We start from the raw sequence: 22,425 nt of genomic DNA, 5'->3' as shown, positions 1-22,425 counted from the left end.
CATTATGGTGCCTATTTCATAAGCACTGCCGTGGGAATGCCAAAGAACAGCCCGCCAGACAGGAGAAAACTCCTAATCTGGCAGGTGGTTCAACCACGGGTTTGGCAGTGCGGACTTGGGGCAGTCCCTCTCCCACACTGCCAAGCTCATAATAAGGCCCTTTATATTCTTCATTGAGGAAGTCTAGACTATTTCAGCACTTGTATGTTAACACTCAAAGCTGAAGCAAAAGCTGAGAATGTCACACCAGACACATAAGCAAATGCTATTCAAATTACAGTATGCTGCTTCCTTCAAGATCTGCATATAAACAGGATAGTTGAAAAAAAGTGCACCAACAATGACTCATGCATGATGACATTTCACAATTAGCATGCACCAGTGGTACTTTTTTAATTTTTAAATTTTTTTTATTGAGAGTTCATAAAGAAGGTTCAAAATCCATAATATCATATATAGATACATATTCCTAACTGTTGAAGAAGGAAAAAAGTGGCTTAAATATAAAGTGCAAGGTATTGAACATTATAAATAGTCATTTCACAGTAATACAATCATAAAATTCCTGTAATACAAAGATGATCCTATTAAGATAAAGATATACATACGTACATGTGTATTCTTACTTTTTATATAAGATACTACAAAAGTGCAGGAAAGGATCACATTAAGGTAAATTATAAATTACAAAGTGCAAAGTGCTATATCAGATTAAGTACCCACATATATGTTCTATCTTCTTATATCAGCTATACGGATGTTATCCTATGTTTCAAACACACTCCAATATTTCTCATACTATCTTACTGCTCCTGACCTTATTGCATATTTCTTTTCCATTTCTTGTTCATTAAGCAGTTTTGCCCTCCATGCATTAAAAGTGGGTACCTTCTCTGTTCTCAGGAGTTGTAGGATTAGAGATCTCGCTATTAATGCTGCGATAAACACATATTCCTCATGTGCGCCGCTAATAGAAGAGCACCCCAAAACAGCAATGGCTTCATCGAGTGAAATGAGGAGATCTATTATAGCTCTAAGGTATTTCTAGATCTCCTCCCACAAACTCTGGATTTTAGGGCATTCCCAAATGATATGTGTCCAGGTGCCTTTCTGTGCACAGCGAAAGCATTTATTTTCTATTTGCGGGTATATTTTATGAAGAAAAGAATGTGTTCTATATATCAACCATTTTGAATAGTATGCATACATTTAAAATTCGCCCCTCTGAATATCACTGTTATACTTATTAAGCCTATTCCAGGTTGGTTTAAGGATCTGTATGTCTTCCCTTTCTTTCCATCTATCCCTAACTTCTTCATATAATGAAAGGGACTTATTCTCATTAAAGATTTTAATCCAGTTACTAATCTTCCGTTGTATGGGGTGGTTAAGGGCTTCACTAATATTGGTTTTATAACACAGGTTTTCCATATCTAGCTTTTCCAATATCAGTTTCATTCTGATAAATGACCATTTTAAAATGATATTTGAGTGCTGGAGCCCCATTTCAATCTCCGCCCAAGTTTTCCAACAGTTCCCCTCGATAAAATCCTGGATCTGAACATACCAGTTTTGTTCCCACAACCTTAATATGTTGTTCTCCAAAGTACCTGTTTCCCCCATGGATATATTCGAAAGCCTGGTTGAAATATTAATTCTTAAAATATCGTAGTGTGCTTAAAGCTGTTTTTTTGTTTAAATAACCATTATAGAGACTTATAACATACTTTTTAGGGTACTTTGTGAGTCTTGTAGGGTCTACAATGTTATATTCCCTTAGGATCTTTTTCATAAAGAACTCATCTGCCTCTTGCGGATCTAAAAAGAAAAATCTAAAACTGTGATGTGCAAATGTCGCATAATAATAGTTTCTAATATTCGGAAGAGATAATCCTCCTTCTGCGACCGAATAGTTTAAAGTGCTGAGTGCCAATCTTGGTACCTTATTTGCCCATAGAAAAGAAGAGAACATACTGTCTATTTCTTTAAAAAACAGAATTCTGTATTGCGCAGGGGGCTGCACTAAAAAGGAAATTAAACAATGGAAGAATAGACATTCGGATTAATGCAACTCGTCCTATTATTGATAACGGCAGCTGATTCCATTGTGTTAACTGAGAGTGTACCTTTTTCAACAATGGAGTATAATTTAAGGAAAAATGTCTTCTACTCTCTCAGTTATATAGATCCCTAAATACCTCTTTGGGTGAGTGTTACATGTCTGTCTAAATTCTGATAAAAGAGAATTCACACCACAGCTAGATAATATGATTTCTGTTTTGGTCCTATTGATTTTATATCCTCCTATTTTTTCAAAGTCTGCAAAAACTCTCATAACTTTCAACTGAGTGTCTATTCTTGAGTCCAGGAAGAGAACAATATCGTCGGCGTATAATTTTATGTTCGTCATTCCTTGAACTGGGACTGTATGGGCTCTTTTTTCCCTGATTGCAATTGCTAATGGCTCTATAAATAGAGCAAATAAAATTGGGGAGAGGGGGCAGCCCTGCCTGGTACCTCTATTTATTTCGCATGTCCCTACATTAACGGAGTTGATTAAAATTTGTGCCTGTGAATTTTTATAAAGTTGTTTTATTAAAAATACAAACTCATTTGGTAAACCAAACTTTTCTAAAATCATAAAAAGTCAATTCCAAGAAACAAGATCAAATGCTTTTTCGGCATCTAGAAACCAGATCTGGGCTTCAATTTTATTGATATTAAAAAAATCCAGTGCCTCTAGTAAAACATTTGTATTAATATAAAGTTGTCTCCCTGCTACAAAACTACACTGATCTGACCCAATTAGTGATCCCACCATCTTATTTAACCTGTTAGCAAGAAGTTTAGTGAAGATTTTATAGTCAGTATTTAACAGGCTTATTGGTCTATATGAATTCACATTTTCCTTATCTTTATCTTTTTTTTAAAATACTGACCACTACTGCAGTGCGAAAAGATACTGGCAGATCTCCTCCTTGTAATAGATAGTTTGCAAGTCTTGAAAATTCAGGGCTAAGAATTGTGGAAAATGCTTAAAAAAATTCTGCGGGAATGCCATCTTCTCCGGTAGCTTTACAGTTAGGCACGGAGGTGATAACCATGTCTAGCTCTTCCTTTGTGAATTCAGCTAATAACAGCTCCTTAAAATTATTTCCCAAGGTTGGAATTGGCAATTCCTGTAGGAATTTGTAAATTGTTTCTAGGGAGGCCTGGTGAGATGCCTGATAGATATCTTTATAATGTTTAAAGAACACCTCGCCTATTTGTGGCGTGCATAGTCTTTACGCAAGTTTTAGTCACTTTATCCTGGATGCATTCGACTCTGTTTTGAACTTGCCTCTCCTTAGCAATCTTTCTGTATATTCACTATCTTCATAGCTTGTCTGAAGATATAACTTGCTTGCCATGTCCCCTAGTTCATAATAAAATTCCCTCATTTTTGTTTTTGCATTTATTACTTCTTGCCTGGTTTCGGGGGTCCTATTTCGAAATTACTATTGATTTGCATCAGCCGGACTATTTTCTATCGCTATTCTCTCCTCCTTTTTAGCCTTCTGTTTTGGTATCTTTTTTTAAGTGATTCAGCCTCCCAATGTAGCCTTGAAAGCATCCCATATTATATTAATAGGGACTGAGTCCTTATTTATATTAAAAAAGAAACTAATCTCCTTCTCTATTTCTGCACACCACTCTTTGTCTGCTAAATTAAGTTTGTTAAAATACCATCTTCTTGATGTTTCTTCCTCTGTCTTCCCTAAAAGGGTTTCCAGCTTAATGAGGGCATGATCTGAGAAGGCATTCACTATATGCTCATATTTACTAACTTCCAGATTATGCGAGGTTAGGAAAAAGTCTAGCCTAGATGATGACTCGTATTTTGCCGAATAACAGGAGAACTCACGTTTATTCGGATGATTGAGCTGCCAGTTATCCACAATATCTAAATCTGTTTTACAACTCAGTAAAGCAAGGGGTACTTGTGGTTTATTTTGTCTTCTGTCTTTTTTAGTTGAATCAACTGCGGGATTTTGCAGAAAATTTAAATCACCAGCCCATATTATCTGACCCGGTATGGCTGATAGAGCTTGCTTTGACTGTAAAATTGGGAGCGGGTCATCCATGACTGGTGAAAAGATTGTAGCAAGTATCAGATTTATCTGGTTTATTTTCCCAGATAGGAATGTCCATCTTCCACTCGTGTCTGAATGTGATGCTTCCTCATGGAATTGGACATGCTTCCCTATGAAGATGCTCACACCCCTCTGAGCTGTCCCCGACACAGAAGAACAACAGAAACCCGCCCAGATTTTTAACATTTTACTGGCATCTGTTAAGGCTCGGAAGTGTGTCTCTTGTATAAAGATCACATCTGGGTTGTGACTTTTTAGCCAGCTCTCTATTGCACAAGCTTTACGTCTATTGTTCAAGCCATTAGCGTTCAGAGACAGGATAAATAACTTATTCCTATTCATGATGTAAAAAACGGGGAGAAATAGCTTATTTTATCCATAGTCTACGACACATGCCGGATGAGATGTGGCTTGTGTTAAATGTGGAAAATGCATTTCTAAAGTGCAGTTGGTACAAAGGTGCAGAATGTATGGATGAGAAACTAATTAAATTGATTTTTCTTTTTCTTCCCAGTAAGCCAATAACAGACTGCGCTACGCACTAAAAATCTAATCATTTCAATTGTGCAAACCGCGCAGACACTGCCACATCTATCATGACAAATGTGCAAATCATGCATTAATGTGCAAATCACTCAACTATTAGAGCAATATGCTACAGTACAATTTATAACAATTGTGCAAAAACTGTTTAAAGTGCAAGTCACGCAGCTACTAGGACAATTAGACCAAAATACTACTGTACATATTATATCCATTGTGCAAAAACATGCCTTAAAGTGCATTAAAGTGCAATGTTCAATATGCAAATATATCGTAAACTGTGCTGACAATTGTGTCAGGCAGTATCCATAGCAGCAATACATATCTTCTTCTTTGACTCATTCAAAAACCAGAAAACTAAATTTTCATCTATGAACTCTCTTTTTCCAACTGCTTCATGTCCCCCACTGCCCCCCACCCCATCCTCCCCAGGAGAAGGGACAACTCAGAATGTCCTACTATCTTTCCCTCCTTCTCTCTCTTCTTACTGGATGCCATCTTGTTGCATCCTGTTACATCCCCTGATTCGCCTTATGCCCCCCTAAAAAAACCTTTTAAGTAATTCTCATGTCTCTGCTCAAATACAACTCATTATTATTCAGGACAGAGTTATAGCTATGGAGTTTCCATTTCCTTATGCAGCATTAAGATCTTCCAAAAGACTTTGGGCTTCTGATTTGTCCGTAAATATGAAAATGTTTCCATTTGATATGACTTTTAATTTAGATTGTTGCACAATCATCACCTGTGCCCCTTTGGCCTTAAAACAATCGATCATTTTGATAAAATCCTTCCATCTGTGGGCAGAAGCTGCTGACATATCAGAATAGATTTTGAAGTTTTTAATTTTGTCGGTAGAAAATGATCTCCTTGATATTGCTGCATTTAAGATTTGCTCTTTAATTCTATAGTCTGAAAAATGAATTAAGATGGTTCGTGGATACTTAGGATTTGCAGGTTTATGTGCAGGAACCCTGTGCGCTCTGGTGATTGTGAGATCTCCTTTTACTTCAGGTATTGCTTTTTTCAACAGAGTCTCAGTCCATTTTACCATTTCCACACTCTCTATGCCCTCTGATATTCCCACAAGGCGCAGATTGGATCTCCTATTATAGTTCTCCAAGTCTTGTAGTTTTGATTCCATCTGGGACTTATTTTTGTTCAGCACCTGGAGGTCCTTCTGCATGGTAGTGATGGTATCTTCCAGGGTTAAGACACGAGCCTCCGACTCTGTGACCCTTCTGGGCAGATTACCTAGACTTTCCTCCATCTTTGTTAATCTGTTGTGCAGCTTTGATATTTCGAATGCTTGTGATATCTTCAGATCTCTTAGTTCTTGCAAAATAGCTATAAGCATTTCCCGTACTGAAGTATCCTGTTCAGCTCTTTTATTTCCAAGGTTTTCATTGTGACTGAGGGATATTTCTTTGTCAGAATCTAGCTCAGGTGCAGAGTCCAGCTTATCCATCAGTATTCCTTTGCCATCTTCCTTCTGCGGCATCTGTAATGGTATCTGGGCCTCTTGAATTAGCAGCTGGCTGATGGAGGGTGTCTTCCCATGGATAGCAGTATTTATTTCTACTGGATCTACTCGATCTGACGCTAAGTGCGATTTCGATGGAAGCTGTCGATTTGTAACTTGGACTGACTGGGCGTAAGTAGGGGTGAGTAGTAATTTCTGGCCTTGTGTATCCTGTAGATCTTCCAGGCCTGCTTGATCTTTCACCTTCGGCGCCTTCTGCACCTCCCTGTTCGATTGTGCAGTGCTAGTTAGTTTACCACGTGTCGCCAGGGGCTTACTGAAAAGGGGATACTGTTTAGAGTTCACTAGTGTATCACCCTCCCTGTTTGGTGAAACCACTACTCTGCCCCCCTCACCTCCTCCTTCTTCTTCATCACCCACAGCCAACATACTTAGATCCGCTGAGAGATCAGAGAGTGTCTCCTCTTCCTCTTCCTCCAAGATTTTATCAGAGGTTTTATCAGAGGCATTCTGATTCAGCTGTTTAATATTTTCTGCCAATGCCAGCGCTTTAGCTTTTAAGTCCATCCTTTGTTGGGCATTTCTCCTCCCTCTTCTGGCTCCTTTGGACACTAATACAGGTGGTGATTGGCCAGTTTTTAAAAACTCCTTTCCTGTCCCTGCTTTAGACTGTTTATTTCGCAATTTTGCTGCTGCTTTTAGAACTGCGGACATCTTAGGTTACAAAATCCCAAACTGCCTGAGAAATTGATATGCGGGGAAAGTGCTGTGCCAATTGGGCCCTGCAGCAGTGGACAGAACAGAACAAAACAGACGAGACCAGAGCCGCAAACAGAGCACGGACTGAAACACGGAGATCATAGGGGGCACTACACCATAGTGACCTGAAGAGATGTCCGTTGAGGTCTCCCAGTCACTCTTTTTTAGAGCCTTGAAGCCTTATATGTGCCTTAATGCCTTGCATAGGCCTTCAAGAGACACGCAGCTTTATGTCTTTTTTTTGTGCATAAAAAGCCTCAAGCTGTTCCACAAACTGTCACTCAGCAATACGGAGGCACCCTTCTTTCCCCCCAGGGTCCAACTCACTTTTACACACAGGATTTCTGCTCAATACCATCCTGCACTGTATCTCCTCTGATGACTACCGCAGCATCAGCATTTCATTAAGCGCCTCCCTCGCTGTCGCTGTCAGTCACCGGGCCCAGGTGTCAGTGCAGCACAGAGCGCCCAAAGCTCAGCGCCTTACTGCAACTCCTCCCGCCGCCGGCCCTCTCACCACCGGCGTCCTCATGTCCTCACAGCACAGCAGAGCTGGCCGTGCAAAGCGCCCAAAGCTCAGCGCCTTACCGCAGCTCCTCCCACAGCCGGCCCCCTCACCACTGGCGTCCTCACAGCAGAGCCGGGCCGTGCAAAGGAAAATGTAAGGGCAGTCATGAAGGACTGACGGGTACCGCGCCACACCGCAGCGAACCAGCGAGCACACAAGTGGCGGAGAACTCAAGGGCCGTGATGATTCACAAAGCGGAGTCAGCGCAGGCAGCAGTAGTGGCCATCATGCAGCAGCTCCTCTCGTGGGCGGCGCCTCAGCAGATCAGGGGATGCTACGGCAACGTGCGTGGGTCACGTTCGCCACATCCCTGCCATGAGTGACAGCATCCCACTCTGAAAAGTATTCAAGTACCATGCACCAGTGGTACTGAAATAATTTTCAGAGTGGAGATGCTGTCACTAATGCTAAATCACTGCAGTACTATAAATTATGAAAAATTCAGGTGCCACACAAAAACAAGCATGGCAAATGTATTCAGCAGGAGAGCGGTACATAGCTGGAGGTACATTTTGGAGCACACTGTCGCAAATATAAAACTAAATAAAGGTGTGGTAACACACTGCCATTTGCAGACATAAATGTAAAGTTTCACAGACATACACTTTGTGTCATTTGCACAACCCTAAAGGTATGGATTTATTTTGTTCATTTTAAAATGTTTGTTTCCATCACACTTCAGAATTACAAAAAATGATTTGTGCTTTCCCTACGTACTGATATATTTGTGCAGTTAATTTACAGGTATTTAAACTTTGTTGTGTTCTAGATAAAAATTACATCATACAGCCTTTCCTTTCACACTCCTGGTACCCAGCAAGATTGTCACATAGCTCAGTTTACAAAATGCTCTCACTCTGCAGTCAGAGAAAGAAAGGGAATGCCAACCTCCCTTTAAAAAGAAAAACAGAAATTTGTTAGAAGACGGAGCCTGACGTTTGACCTCTGTTTTTGAAACACGCAGCAAATGTGACAAGATAAAAACATTTGAAGGCCTCTTTATTGCCCGTTTGACTTCTGATCTACAGCATGGTTATTTGGGGGGGGGCGGTGCGGGGGGGTGGGGTGCAACACCCCATGCCCCTACTTCAGTACCTGTGGCATGGGCATGACATGGAGGAAGAGGATTGTTTAAGTTATGTTATTGGTAAAGAACATAGACCAAATTATACAATCTCTCAGGAAAGCATTTCTAATAAATAGAGCAATAGAGCACGGTACTGCCGAACCTGCTTCGTGTATTTACCGACCATGACTGTTTTGGAAGCTGTTTTACTCGCTGTCCAATAAAGCGGAGCAGAGCTAAGTGCCCCCACAAGTTAGTGATTGATAAGACACTACTAAAGGTTTAAAATCCTCCCCATTGGTTTTTCAGTCCATTGTGCAACCTATGTCCTGATGATGGTCTCGTTATCTTGTTTTGTATGAGACCGAAACGTCGACGCAACGACACTTCTTTGTAAATAGCATCAACATTGAGTGATTTATAATTTTGTATATAACCTCTTCAAAATTTATGTATATATGGAAGATATGCCAATACTGTCCATATTCTTTACAAAAGTGTCTTTTGGTACTGTATATATTTTGTCAAAAACTGAAAAAACAGTATACCTCTTTGTGTTGCCAAAAGTGGATTGAGATATAATGTGTTCATATATTCTCCGGATTAAATAAATGCAAATGACTTAAGATTTGTACTTTCTCTTGAAAAACTTAATTTATGCTCACTGTAGTGACAACTGCATAACTGTGAAATTAAGGTGAAATAATTTGCCTAAGGAACATTCATTCTGTTGTTATTGCTTCGTAAGACAGCATCCAAGGGAGACCGATGAAAAAACATGCATTCTCATGCAATACCTCACATAAACATAACAACGAGTTCCCGGAAAATTGGGGTTTGTGGAAGAATGCAGGGAGTCAGTCAAAGAATTGATAATGTGGCTATGCTATGCGGGAGGAACAAAGACATGCTCTAAGGCCTAAACAGATAAAGCCATTGAACAGAATGCAGTCAAATGTGAGTTACAAAACACAAAGCCAAAAATAAGCAATGGGCAGAATGCACTCCTAAGTAAGCTTCCAAGATGCACCCAGTATGTCATTGCAACCAGGCAGCTGCATTGTCTGGTAGGCCTCAAACTAAAGAGAGACTCATATCTTCCAGAATGAGAAATTGAGAATGGCAATACCTATGAAGTGCAAGGGATTCTTCTCCACAGTGTATTATGCTATATTTCTGCTATCTCATTGCTTCCTTCTGCTCATCTATGATGCCGCCTATCTTCATATTTAATCATGCCTTCATATAAATGACTAACCCCACTTATAATTCAGTGCTGGGGTGTGGATTATGGAGCTTGGCAAGTGTGGTTCATGTCAGACTTTCAAAATATCCCCAGAAAATTAATGTGCTGGCAGTAAAACAAAATGTAACTATTTTACAAAGTATTGAATGTGAAAACCAGGAGACTGTCCCCCTGGACCTGCATTTGACCTATGCAATAGGTTCTATAGACTTTCAGTTAAGTACATCAGCACAATTGTATCCCTGCCTGATTAAGCTTGGATTCTACTGTCAGGATCATAAAGGGTGCTGCCTGATCTTGAAAATACCTGAAATATGGTCAGTCATCTTTTGGCTTTCCAAGAAGGCAGTAAACCAAGTCCCCAATCCACCAAATCAGCGGATAGGCTAAAACTCTGAGAGGAAATCACTCATTCCCACACTCTGCCTGGTACTTACTTGGATCTGTTGAGCGAACCTGAGATTTTTCGGCATGTCGAGCTGTTTCCACCACACACACCACACTTGTCCAGCTTCTTGGAGGATCCAATGATGTGGTCACAGCCAGCTTTCACACACTGGCCCTGTACACATATGGACAAGCTTTCTGGCCCACAGAGGGTTCCATCCACTACCTGGACAAAGACAAGAGGATGGGTCGGCAATGAATATGAGATTTCTGAAGTTCTCTGCAAGATAGGATCTACCAAGATAAAAAAAATGCCTGAAACATGGTGTGTTCCTAATCCCTCACAGCACATTATGTAGTCATTATGTTCACTAAAATTTCAATATTGCCCTTGAATTATTTTTTAGGAAAAAATATTTAAAAGTCAGTCTGTTCAAGATAGTGCTTGCCGAATTATAGTTTTCAGCATTTTCAAATAAATCTTACTTTGGAATCAAAGACCTTGAATTCACTTCGACCCCTGGCTCGACAGACGAGCTTACACCGATCCCGTGGAGATACACCTGCGTACTGTGGGACCCACTGCAAGTGGCTACCATCCACGGCAGTAATGTTGTAGCTGTCATAGTGCTGGCACTGCTGCAGCCTGAAGCTTTGACCTGAGAAAGGGAGTAAAGCAAAGAGTCAGAATGTCAATCAAGTCTTCAACATCATCAGGACAACCAACGTGAACCAGGGCAGGATCAGGACAGCCAACATGAAACAAGACAGGAAGAGGACCAACATGAACAGGGATAGTGTTTCTTGAAAAGAAACCCAGAACACCTCCAAAGACTTATTCAGAGTCCTATTCTGTGTCAATGAAATCTCAGATGGAGGAATATAGCACGAAAACAGTAAACCTCTGCGCTGAAGAATACATTTTTTTTAATTTTTTTTTATTTATTATTGTTCTTAGCACAGTAAGCTGCAAACAGAAGAATACAATTTTGGGTGATTACAAAGATGGATTGTCAGATTTTATGAATGGATTGAAATCAAATTTGTGTGCGCTTGTAAACAAGGTGACCTCTTGTTCATGGATGAGGAAGCCCCTATGAATGGGTGTTTGCAATGCTTTTGCTATTAACCTCTGCCACTCCTTTAATTTCCCAGCCTCATTCAGGGCGGTAATGTCTGTTCTCTCCATCCATGGAAGTGGTGTGTCTGTTCATATGTTAGAAAAGGGGGTTATGATGTGAGCTAAACTCAAACAGTTAAAGGGTCCACCTAGTCTCACATCACTATCACTCACCAAAAGAAGGTATTCTAGAATGTTCCTATGTTTAGTGATGCCCGCTTGGGTTTTGAGACCTACATGAATGACCCTTTTCAAATGTCATAAATAATCTCTCAGAAAGATTTCTCAGATTTGAGATTCCCTGACATACATGTTAGGAAACATCCAAGAATGATTATTCTAGTTGGAGATGAATCATCAAGGAAGGAAATGCTGAAATGGTGCACAATACATGTTGTGCTACATGCGTCCAGAACTTTATTCAGTGTCGGCATGCTGAACTCAGAGCTGTATGGCAGGAGCCAGTGAAAGACCTTATCCTGGGGCTTGTTTTGACTTTATACCTCTGTCCCCTATTTTGTATGGTGACATCATGGCTAGTGATATGAGATGACCATAGGTAAAAAAACATATCTGTACTGTGCCATGGGTGCCAGTGAAAAAGAAAAACATGTATTGCATTTGAATTAATACAATGTGGAGCCAATCAAATGTTGTTAAAAAGTTAACTGTTCCTACACGCTATTCCAGGGAGTACGAAGAAGGTCCAAGTGGCTGAGATCTATGTCAGAATTTCATGATAGCAACAAAAGATAAGCCTACATACAATGATTCTTAATGGAACTCAGTGACATAGCCAGTGGTTATTTTAAAAATCTGGCATGGATCCAGCATTCCTTGACCTATGTTAGACTCCTTTTGCACTAACTGTAAATAAAGCTTCTATTAAGCTTTCTGGGTGGGAAAGTTAGAAAAGTCCAGATTTAATAAGTCATTGAGTGGCTTATATTTTTGGACTTTGGCATTTGCTGTGCTTAGAAAGATAGCTGATAGAATAAGGGCCTAGCTGAAGCCTTGAAACTAATGTGTGATTTATTGTGAAACCTCCCCAGCAACGATGTTGAGTGCATGTTTACCAAATCGTGCCGCTTAGGATCCATAAACAACGTCCCTATTTTTGCTTTATATCTAAATTTAAGGTGGGTACTTAGATGAAAAAAGCCTATCTCGCATGAGGGGTTGGTGGGAGGGGTAAATGCCCATATATTTCTTTTCATGAAAGTAAATTATAAGGCATTTTATAATAGAATTGTTGACTAGGGAGCTGATTTACTGTGGACTGTGGGGAGGACATGTTTTGGTTTCAATTGGCTGCATTTGTGGATGTTGTTATGTCATAAAGAAGCTATTTATCATTGCCAAGACAAGCATGAGAGGTGTAGTTAGGAATGTTGATAAATGTGAACAACACTACGAAGAGAGCACTCAAAACGGAGTGTTGTAACTATTTGGAGGAGTTGAGACTATTTTTGGAATGAGTCAAACCATCTGTACAGCATAATCAAATGGTCTTGACCACATGCTCAATGCAACCATACCTTTTTAATGTTTTAAATGCACAAGATAGATTTTATTTTACACGTTTTAGACTAGAAATATTTCAATGCTTGACATGTTTTCCAGGTGTTAACAACTGGTCGAGGGAATTAATGTTTTTTCCCTGTGACAATATGTCTATGCAATCAACGAATCACATTTTTTAAATTATACACTGATCTGAGGAGATCTTTTGTTGTACCTTTAATGAAATCGCTAAATTTTAATCAATGGTGGCTGGCGTTTTTGTATTTGCAATTACTTCCTAATTTGTTTACATGTGTGGTGCTAGCAAGGTTTCTCAAGCTGTATTAACGAGAAGAAAATCATGTCTTGCTGTTTGTTAAATTATGATTTTATATTATACTGTTGAGATGTTCGCTTTTATGATACACTATTTGAATCGAATAAAGATGAATTGACGTGAGAGAAAAATATCGGGGGGAAAAATTGTGATACAAAAATATTGTGATGCAGAAATAATTTTGTCTAGAATATCCTTTTTTTAGATAAGTAATGTAGTTGTTAAGAATATCATTGTTGTTAATATTGTTTTCAATTTAGCAGTTGTAAAAAATATCTTTTTTTAATGATCTTGATGTGTATTAGTTCATATATTAATTGTATGTGCTATAGTGGTTTGTGTAATTGTTTTTTTTGGGGGGACATCATATTTGTAATATAACAGTATACAATGAATGACAATTAATTATCACCAATATAACTTCGACATCCCCCGGCAGGTATTGTAGTCAGGAAAGTATCACAATTGCAACAGTCAGTAAGCAATGTTTAGTGCCAACCCGCCCAATACATCCATGTGGCCCCTTCCCTCCCGTCCAAGTGTGCAACTGTGCAGTCTCGACATCCCACCAGTTAGTCCCCTTACTGCCTTGTTTCCATCCATCGGTCCCATATTTTGGCAAACTGCTTCCAGCAGCCCCGTGACCGATACACCATCCCTTCCGCTAGCATACACCAGTCTATGTTCTGCGCCCAGCATGTCATGCTGGGAGGCTTCTCTGTGCTCAAGCCTGAATGATGTCCCTTCTGGCCATCATCAATGCAATGTTGCAGAACAGAAGGTAATAACGCGGCAGTGTCTGCTCCCCCCAGATGGTCAAACACACCGTTTGTGCTGACAACTCGACCGGATCTCCCACTGCCTCCTCTAGGTGTCACCGTACGGTCAGGCAGTAGGCCTCAAGTCTCGGCAATTCCCACAGGGTATGCCCCTGTGGCCCCCTCCGACTGTATCCCCTTAAGCTCCTGTCGTTGGGAAGTCTGCACATGGCATTGAGCCTCCTCATCTTGTACTACGCTCTGCAGTATCTTGTGTTTTATGAGGCAAAAGCCAGCCCTGATTGCCACCGTCCTCTGGTATCTACAAGCCTCTGCCCAGTTCACATCCTCCAGTATGCCTAAGTCCTGCTCCCAAATATTCTTCAGCTTGTCTAAAGGCTGTACACAGTTCCAAACTAAGGTGGCATAGATGATGGTCTCGCATGGCATTGAAGTAGGGCAGCCAAGAGTCTATATTCCAGAGGCGTTTCTTCCTCAATTTGCTCTGGATGACCAATGCATGTCTAACCTGCAGGTAGTGAAATCTCTGGGATTCCGCCAATTCATTCTGCTCTTGGAGGTGCTGTTTAATTGTTAATTTATATTTATAAATATAGTTTGTAATTTTGAGTGATTTTTATTTAAATTGCCGATTGTAATTTATAGTGGCAGGTTTCTAGGTTTTTATGGGTATAGGGTGGGAAGTTAATTAAGTAATAGTTAATTACAAATTCATTATGAATGTATTATTAATAATTTAATTGATTATTAGTTATATAAATTGTGTAATAATTATAATTTTGTGTTATAATTTAGGTGCAGCTACTGGGTTTTAAGGGGTATGGAGTGGGAAGCTATGCAATAATTAATTCAGTTAATCATGAATGTATTATTAATAATTTAATTGATTATTCATTATGTACATTGTGCAATGACTTTATATTTTAGTTATAATTTAGGTGTGGGCTGTGATTTCTTGGGATATAGGGTGTGAAGTTAAGTAATAATGAATGAACAAATAACTATGTATTTGTTATTGATAAGTTGACAATTATTTAGGTACAATATAGAATTCTGATTTATTTGAGTTATATTTTAGTTGTGGGTTGCTAGGTTTGTAGCGGTATAGGATGGGCTGTTTATTAAGTATTAATTAATTAACAAATATTAATTATTTGGTGATTAGTTAATTGAATATCAATTATGTAAACTGTGTTATACTTATTTATTATAGTTATATTTTATGTATGGGCTGCAAGGTTTCTAGGGGTATAATGTTGAACTGTAATTAAGTAATGAATAAATAACTTATGTAACATTATTAATTGATTATTAAATTGTGTAGTAATCAAGTATATTGTGTAATTGCTTTTTATTTGATATATATTTTCTTTTCTTGATTAATTAATAATATTAATATTGAAAGTACTTTCCCCACTGTTGCTTACACTGGAGTGGAAATAGTACACTTAACCCAAATGAGATCTAATGCTTTCCCTACCTACTGTTGGACAGACTGGAGTGGGAATATTAAATCTTACCCCTCCGAAGTCCAACACTTTCCCTACTGTTGCACAGACCGGAGTGGAAATAGTCAATCTTACTCCTCTGAAGTCAAATACTTTCCCTACTGTTGCACAGACTGGAGTGGAAATAGTAAATTTACTCCTCTGAAGTCCAATGCTTTCCCTACTTTTGAACAGGCTGGAGTTGGAATAGTATATGTATATATATATGTATATATCTATATATATATATATATATATATATATATATATATATATATATATATATATATATATATATATATATATATAGATATATACATATATAATTTTTATAATATTTTAAGTACATTTCTTTTTGGTTGATTTTACAATTTCTATATATTCTTCTTTGGTAATTTTGTTAATGCTTTGCAATTGATATATACATATATATATATATATATATATATATATATATATATATATATATATATATGTATATATATATGTATATATATATATAGTAAATAAAAAGAAAATACCATTTTATAAAATGTCAAATATACGTTTCTTGCAATAGTGTTACATTGTGTATATATATATATATATATATATATATATATATATCAACACGAACAACGCTCCTTCCGATACACTGAGACCCAAGAGAGGTGGCGCACACGCTGGCAGAGCACTCCGGCAAATCAATCCAAACAATATCCAAATACGGGCGCTCTCAGGACACAAAGGAACTGGGACAGCACCTTTTCAAAGCGATTTAATTACACAACGCGTTTCGACTACCACAGTAGTCTTGGTCACGTGTCACCACACGTGACCAAGACTACTGTGGTAGAATAAATGAGTGAATGACTGTCTCAATAGTGTCTTTATGAGTAACTAGATATGTTTTAAACTAGTATATGTCAGTATTTGTGTATATAAGTGAGTATATGTGAGAGTGAGAGTTTGGAAGAGTTCCTGTTTAAATAAGTATGTGTTATTATAAGTGATGGTTTAGGAGACCAAATATGTGTATGTTTCTGTAGAAGTAAGTGTGGTGGTGTGTGTATAACTGTATATGCAAGTAAATGGATGTTTGATACTTTGTTTGCATGTGTGACTATGTGTGTGATTAACTCTATGGATGAATGGTGGTGTGTAACAGGATGTATGGGTGTATGAGTAGATATGATGAGTGAATACATGTATGAGTGACTGTATAAGACTGTTGGTGTGTGAGTGGATGTTTGTGTAGATCTTTGAATTACTGAATAGGTGTGTTGTAACTGGTATTGGTATGTCCATTGTTTTGAAAATGTTAGTTTGTATTTTTGAGTGTGTTTATCAAAGGTTATATAATGGTGAGAGGAGGTATGCCACTCTATCACAAGGATGATGTCATCAGTGATGTCATCACTCATGTCATTTGAGATGTCATCAGTGATGCCATGCGTGATGTCACTGACCATGTCATGAGTGATGTAATATGTGACGTCATCAGCAGTGCATTGCGGGCGCGCAAGTTATAGTTAGTGGAACTAACTATGACAGGGAATTTCTATGGTTTTGTACAAGTGAAATGTTCAACTAACTATAACGCCCTTGAAGCCTATGGTTTTTTCAGTGAATTTCTGAGGTTTTTTAAAAGCTAATTTCTAACTATAACGTGCCTGAAACCTAGGGTTTTTTCAGTGAATTTCAAAGGCTTTTTGAATGCTAATTTCTAACTATAATGTGCCTGAAACCTATGGTTTTTCATCGAATTTCAAAGGTTTTTTAAATGCTAGTTTCTAACTATGCCTACAGAGGTTGGACATGTGAAGAAAGAAGAAAAAACGTGCCGAAAGAAGCAAAAGAAATTCAGAAAGAAGCAACAGAAGTACACAAAGACGAAGAAAAGTTCAGGAAGAAGGAAGATGTGCAGAAAGAACCAACAGAGGAACAGAAAGAGGCCTTGCTGCAAAATCATCCTGTGCCCACAACTTTTTCAGACGGGTACTGGTGGTAACTGACTCCAACTAACCAGGCCTAGAGCCAGTGCTATGCTAAAAGAAACTTAGAATACAGTGAAAACACCTACATACACTAGGGAACACTATGCATTGGGGTACCCCTGTGATTACCATGACCTCCTCTGTAAGACCCTAGTACATAATAGGGCATGGGGATTAAAACTACCTCTTAAAACGCGCCACGGGGCACGTTTGCACACTGGTGAAGGGAGGGGGGCCTAAGGTGACATGTGTGCAAACACACCCTGTGGCCGTTTTAAGTTAGGGGATAAAGTCCCAGGTATGTCCAGTAAGTGCCACAGAGTTGCATTGCAGAGAGGTGTAAAATGGGGCATGACCTCGGACCACCTCTCTGCAACGCAGCTCTGTGGTGCTTACTGGTGGTACATGGTGGACTAGTTGGACCCAGGCACTCTCGGGATTCTAGGGGACTTAACTCCCCAACTTAAAATGTGCCACATGGTGTGTTTCCACATGTCACCTCTGGCCCTGTCCCCTCCCTTTACCACTGCGCAAAGGCGCCCTGTGTCACAGAGGTATTTACATGTTTATTTATGAATATGGAAATTTTGCAGCCTTCATTAACACTGTTCGCACTTTGAAACACTAGTTTAGTACTGTACAAATACAAAGACCAGAGCTGCACCACCTAAGAATGAAATAAATAATATAAACACCTAATTATTTAAAAAATTAATACCAATAATTTTTTAATCATCCAGTGATTTTCTTTGTTTATTAGTGCCTCATTTTGAAGTTCATAAAAAACCAGCCAACACGTTTCGTATACTAAACAATGGACTTCTTCAGGGCAGAAAATTCACTGGTATCTGATGCTTCAGTTATAGCATTGCAGTATTCTACATGTGCACCATTTCTGATGCGGCATCTGTATTCAAGTATTCAATATAAAGAAGGAAGCGCACTTTATGGACAACATTTTCAAGAAGGCCTATTGTTCCGGACACCGAATCTCGGAGGTAGTTCTCCATTTTTTTTAAATCCCGGCACCGATTAAAGTGTAGACATAGGGTGACATTCCCCTAAATAAATGCCTTTTCTTGACAAACTGAATTTAAGATGACTACTTGAAAACGTTGTCTATGAAGTGCGCTTCCATTATTATATTGAATACTCGAATACAGATGCCACTTTTTTTTATAGAATCTCTTTAGGAGTATACACCATTCAGAGGCCCAAAAATCCCACCATTACCGATCTGATAATCACAAATGGGATTTTTCTTGGCTGAATGCAGCTATTTGCATTCCTAAATTGAACTTAGGTTTGCAAATAGCTTTGTTAATTGGGACACATGTTAATATACAATACACACAGCTAAACTTAAATAATCTTTTTATATGATTGAATTGGTCATAACTAGTAACTAGTCATAACAAGTAAAGAATAATAAGAACCTTTGATTCATATATTATTTGTCATTGAGTGAATGTAGGTAATAACAGGAACACACATTGCTACATTTTAAAGGGAACAATCATTTTAGTGCAGGAAAAAAGTATGAATTTAAATATGAGTCGGCCATGTGGCAATTAAATTATTGTCTTTTATTTGGAGGTGTCTAGTAAAATGTATAAGTCGCTAGATGCATGTTCCACGGATGCAGAACTGTGCCAAACCGGCAAATTAATGCCCAATTGGGAACTACAACCTGTTTACCAAAAGTATCGGAGTTATGAGTTAGCACATCAACACATCTCATTTTCAGAACTGCACTGCTGTGCGATCAGTCTAAGTGGGGGCCCATGACCTGTAAAAATTACAAAAACGTAGAATGAAAAAGCAGTGGTTTTAATAAATCATCATAAACGTATCCAGAGTAGCTTCAGAGTATCAAAATCCAAATTCCACATCTCTTTAACTAGTCAGCTCCCTCGGCGTTAGGGCTTGATATCCTAATTGAGATGTGCTTTTAGGATACTTTGCCATATAGAGGGCCACTCGCTCTGATAATGCTGCCTTGGTCAATCTCTTCTCCCTCTATGTCAGGTCAGGTTATAGCAATTGGTCACACAATTAAGAACTCCACGAATTCGTGCTGTTGATGTCTGAAGGAGTAATAAGACCATAGAGAACACTAAAATCACAGGCAATGTTAGGGGAACCCTAACAATCTCATAGTGTATGTTGGAATCCTCTAAACACATGCCAAACCCATTTGAAAGGTGGGCGAGGCTCTTACCGTCAAGCGGGCACTCCTCGATGTTGCAGGACTGGTACTTGGCTCGCTGGCCCTGGCAGTATTTGCCTCCATTCTGCGGCTCAGGGTCATTGCAGTCTCTGAAGGAAAAGTGAACGCCCCCTCCGCAAGTGCGAGAGCACTCACCCCAGGCACTCCAGGGCCCCCAGTTTCCATCCACAGCAGGCTGCAACACATAGAATGGTGATATAATGTGTCAGACACCCATTCTTGAAGCAGCTTGTTTAGGTAACTTCTTCTATTGTGCTATTTTAAATTAGAAATGGAACGCAAAAATGTTGTGGTTTTTTTCAGGCAATACAGCAGTTGGCTCAATAATAGACCTTACAGGGACGGATCAAAATCGATGTGAATTAATAAGGGTAGGCTTCATTGCGAATGGGCAGCCCTCACCAGTGGGCGAGGCAACATGTTCCATAACCTTGATACCGTCCAGGCAAATCATCCTTCAGCCATCCTAACACAAAGACACTTGCATATGGAAGCAAAGATTGTGGCCCAGCCAAATGCGGCGGCGCTCCTCATCGAGATCAACTCGGTCAGTTCTGTGAATGAAGGTGTAAGTTACGCACAATACGACAAACATAATCCTGGCAGGCACCTGAAGCCATTGGCAGGATTCTCAGGAAGAGGCTTTTATTAGTGCCAACTTTTTATGTGGTGGTTTGTAGGAACTCAAATTATTTAGTAGGTGACATGGCCAGAGTACACAGAGCACATGTTCAAGTGGGAACAAGCACCCTGTGGCATCATTAGCTGGCCAAAGTTCTAAGGTAAGATTCAGATGTTCCAGTGAATTGAGTAGGAACTTGATGAAGGTATCGCCACATTAATCAATATATAGACAAAGTGTTGTCCTTACTCCCAGATCTGTAGGATGTATCAGCTGTGGTGTCTCAAGTGCAGCCATTCAACATTCATAGGCCACAATTCAATAGTTGTCATGAAAAATAGCTCCCACGTTTAGAGTTTACGCCCCATGGCAATAAGGGGTCGGAGATGCTCCAAACATGGTCCTCCTCTTTAATTGTATTCTCAGTTATGTCCTTAGCCAGCAACATTAAAATCGCAACAAACAAATATCTTATGATCCATCAAAAGCCCTAATGGGCATCTTTTTTGTAAGATTGTTCCTTTTATTTTTTTTTAATAAACCCACCTTGTATCATTCTGTGGTGGAGCACTGACATTCAAAATGCCTGAAACTTCCAAAGCTTCTTCTGTTACACTTATATTAGTCAATCTCACATGCTCTATGTTGTTTAAAGCTGCACTTACTGGGGGTTCCAGGGTGCTACCCACATTAATAAGCCACCAATAGGCCTCCCCCGTCTTGAGTTAACTGTTGGAATATGCTGTTCACTTAACCTATCCAATATAAGTTGATCCATAAGCCATATCTCTTGAAAACAGAAAATATCATGTTTCTGGATGAAGTCCTGCCGATCTTGATCTCAATTCTTAGAATTGAGCCACAAGATGTTCCAAGAGAACAAACAATGGTTCCCTCTACGTGCAGCTTTCTGGTCTGTATTCTGAGGTGCTCTATTCTGTGTTTAAGAGATACGACGAGGCAACTGCTAAAATCCAACAAAAGACTGGTCGGAAAATTTGAGATCCAGGACGACGGTAGCTATGACCACGATGCGTCAACATGGTTATCAATAGTGGAAACTGGGTGTCATTTATAGGACAGTGAGCCTTGACCAGCCATTATTTTCGTTCAATGTTCTTTCTCACTTCCTTTACAGAGCTATGGTACATATAGCCCAAATGGCTTATGTTTGAAACAGATTTGCTTGTGAGTGCACATCCTCCTGGCTGTCAACGGGATGCTCTGGTGGATTGGAGCATGACTCACAGGGTTGGGAGAGGCTTTATTGAATAACATTAAAACCCATAGTATGGAAGTGGTCAGCATTTTCAGCTATTAGCTTTCCAACTTTGGAAGATTTAAACTTAAGCTCTGTATCCCAGATTTTATTAATATCCAAGCTGTTTCTTAACAGGTTGACTTGTTCTATATCGTGTAGCGAGGAAGATCGGACGACTAATCTACAAGCAGGAGAAGGAATTCAAAGTCAAGAGTGTCTTGCATCAATGGTAGACTTTGGTCCTATTGTGGCGATGACCGCCTGGCACTCGAGCTCTTCAGTATGAAAGGCAATGCCTGTGGATCAAGAAGCCCGTACGGAGGGGTTTAGATTGTGAGATTATCAAATCCAAGGTAGCTATATCATCAGCAAAAGGTTTCTCAGTGCACGCATTGGTATTCTTACCACCGTGTGACAGCATCAGCTGATGGCTGAGCTATCTGCAAAGACCTCTCTTGGTTATTCTTCTGTATTCGGCCCACCTACCTAGGAAAATTGGGGAAGTCTCAGGGACACGTAAGGATTTTACAGACAGAGACTGGAAGCACTCAATTTGACATCTCATTTTTATCAGATGTAACAGTGCCAGGGCCCTTATCGGAAGGCCAGTGCAGTTGCACCTCCCATACCCTGCCAGTGCAGACAATGGAAATAGCAACATAACACCTAACCATCACACTCCTACAAGTGGGACAATTCAGACTATTTCAGGCCACACAAAGCTATCATAATGGCATGAGAGGCTGGTATTACTCATTTCCAATGTCTATTCACTTAATAAATATGGTTGTTGTGCTCATCTCCGAATTAAAAAGACCGCTCAACCATGTGGTAGGCTGTTACTAGAGCCGGTGCTGACAATTAAGTGCCGTGCCGAGTACCGGCAACCACCAGCACAAATTAAGCACACATGAGTAAACAACTC

General features: G+C 39.4%; 1 protein-coding gene across 1 annotated transcript in view; it reads right to left on the bottom strand.

Moving 5' to 3' along the window:
* Positions 1 to 22,425, bottom strand: part of ADAMTS8 (ADAM metallopeptidase with thrombospondin type 1 motif 8) — a 266,131-nt gene that overhangs the window by 15,708 nt on the left and 227,998 nt on the right. The window contains exons 6-8 of the mRNA XM_078681944.1: positions 19,609 to 19,792; positions 10,672 to 10,844; positions 10,236 to 10,411 (exon numbers count right to left, since the gene is read on the bottom strand). Of these exons, the coding sequence (XP_078538070.1) occupies positions 10,236 to 10,411; positions 10,672 to 10,844; positions 19,609 to 19,792 (533 nt within the window). The remainder of the gene's footprint in view (positions 1 to 10,235; positions 10,412 to 10,671; positions 10,845 to 19,608; positions 19,793 to 22,425) is intronic.

Source organism: Lissotriton helveticus, chromosome 3_1 (assembly GCF_964261635.1).
Source record: "Lissotriton helveticus chromosome 3_1, aLisHel1.1, whole genome shotgun sequence".
NCBI classification, from domain to species: Eukaryota; Metazoa; Chordata; class Amphibia; order Caudata; family Salamandridae; genus Lissotriton; species Lissotriton helveticus.
This window is presented reverse-complemented; position numbering and strand designations above follow the sequence as displayed.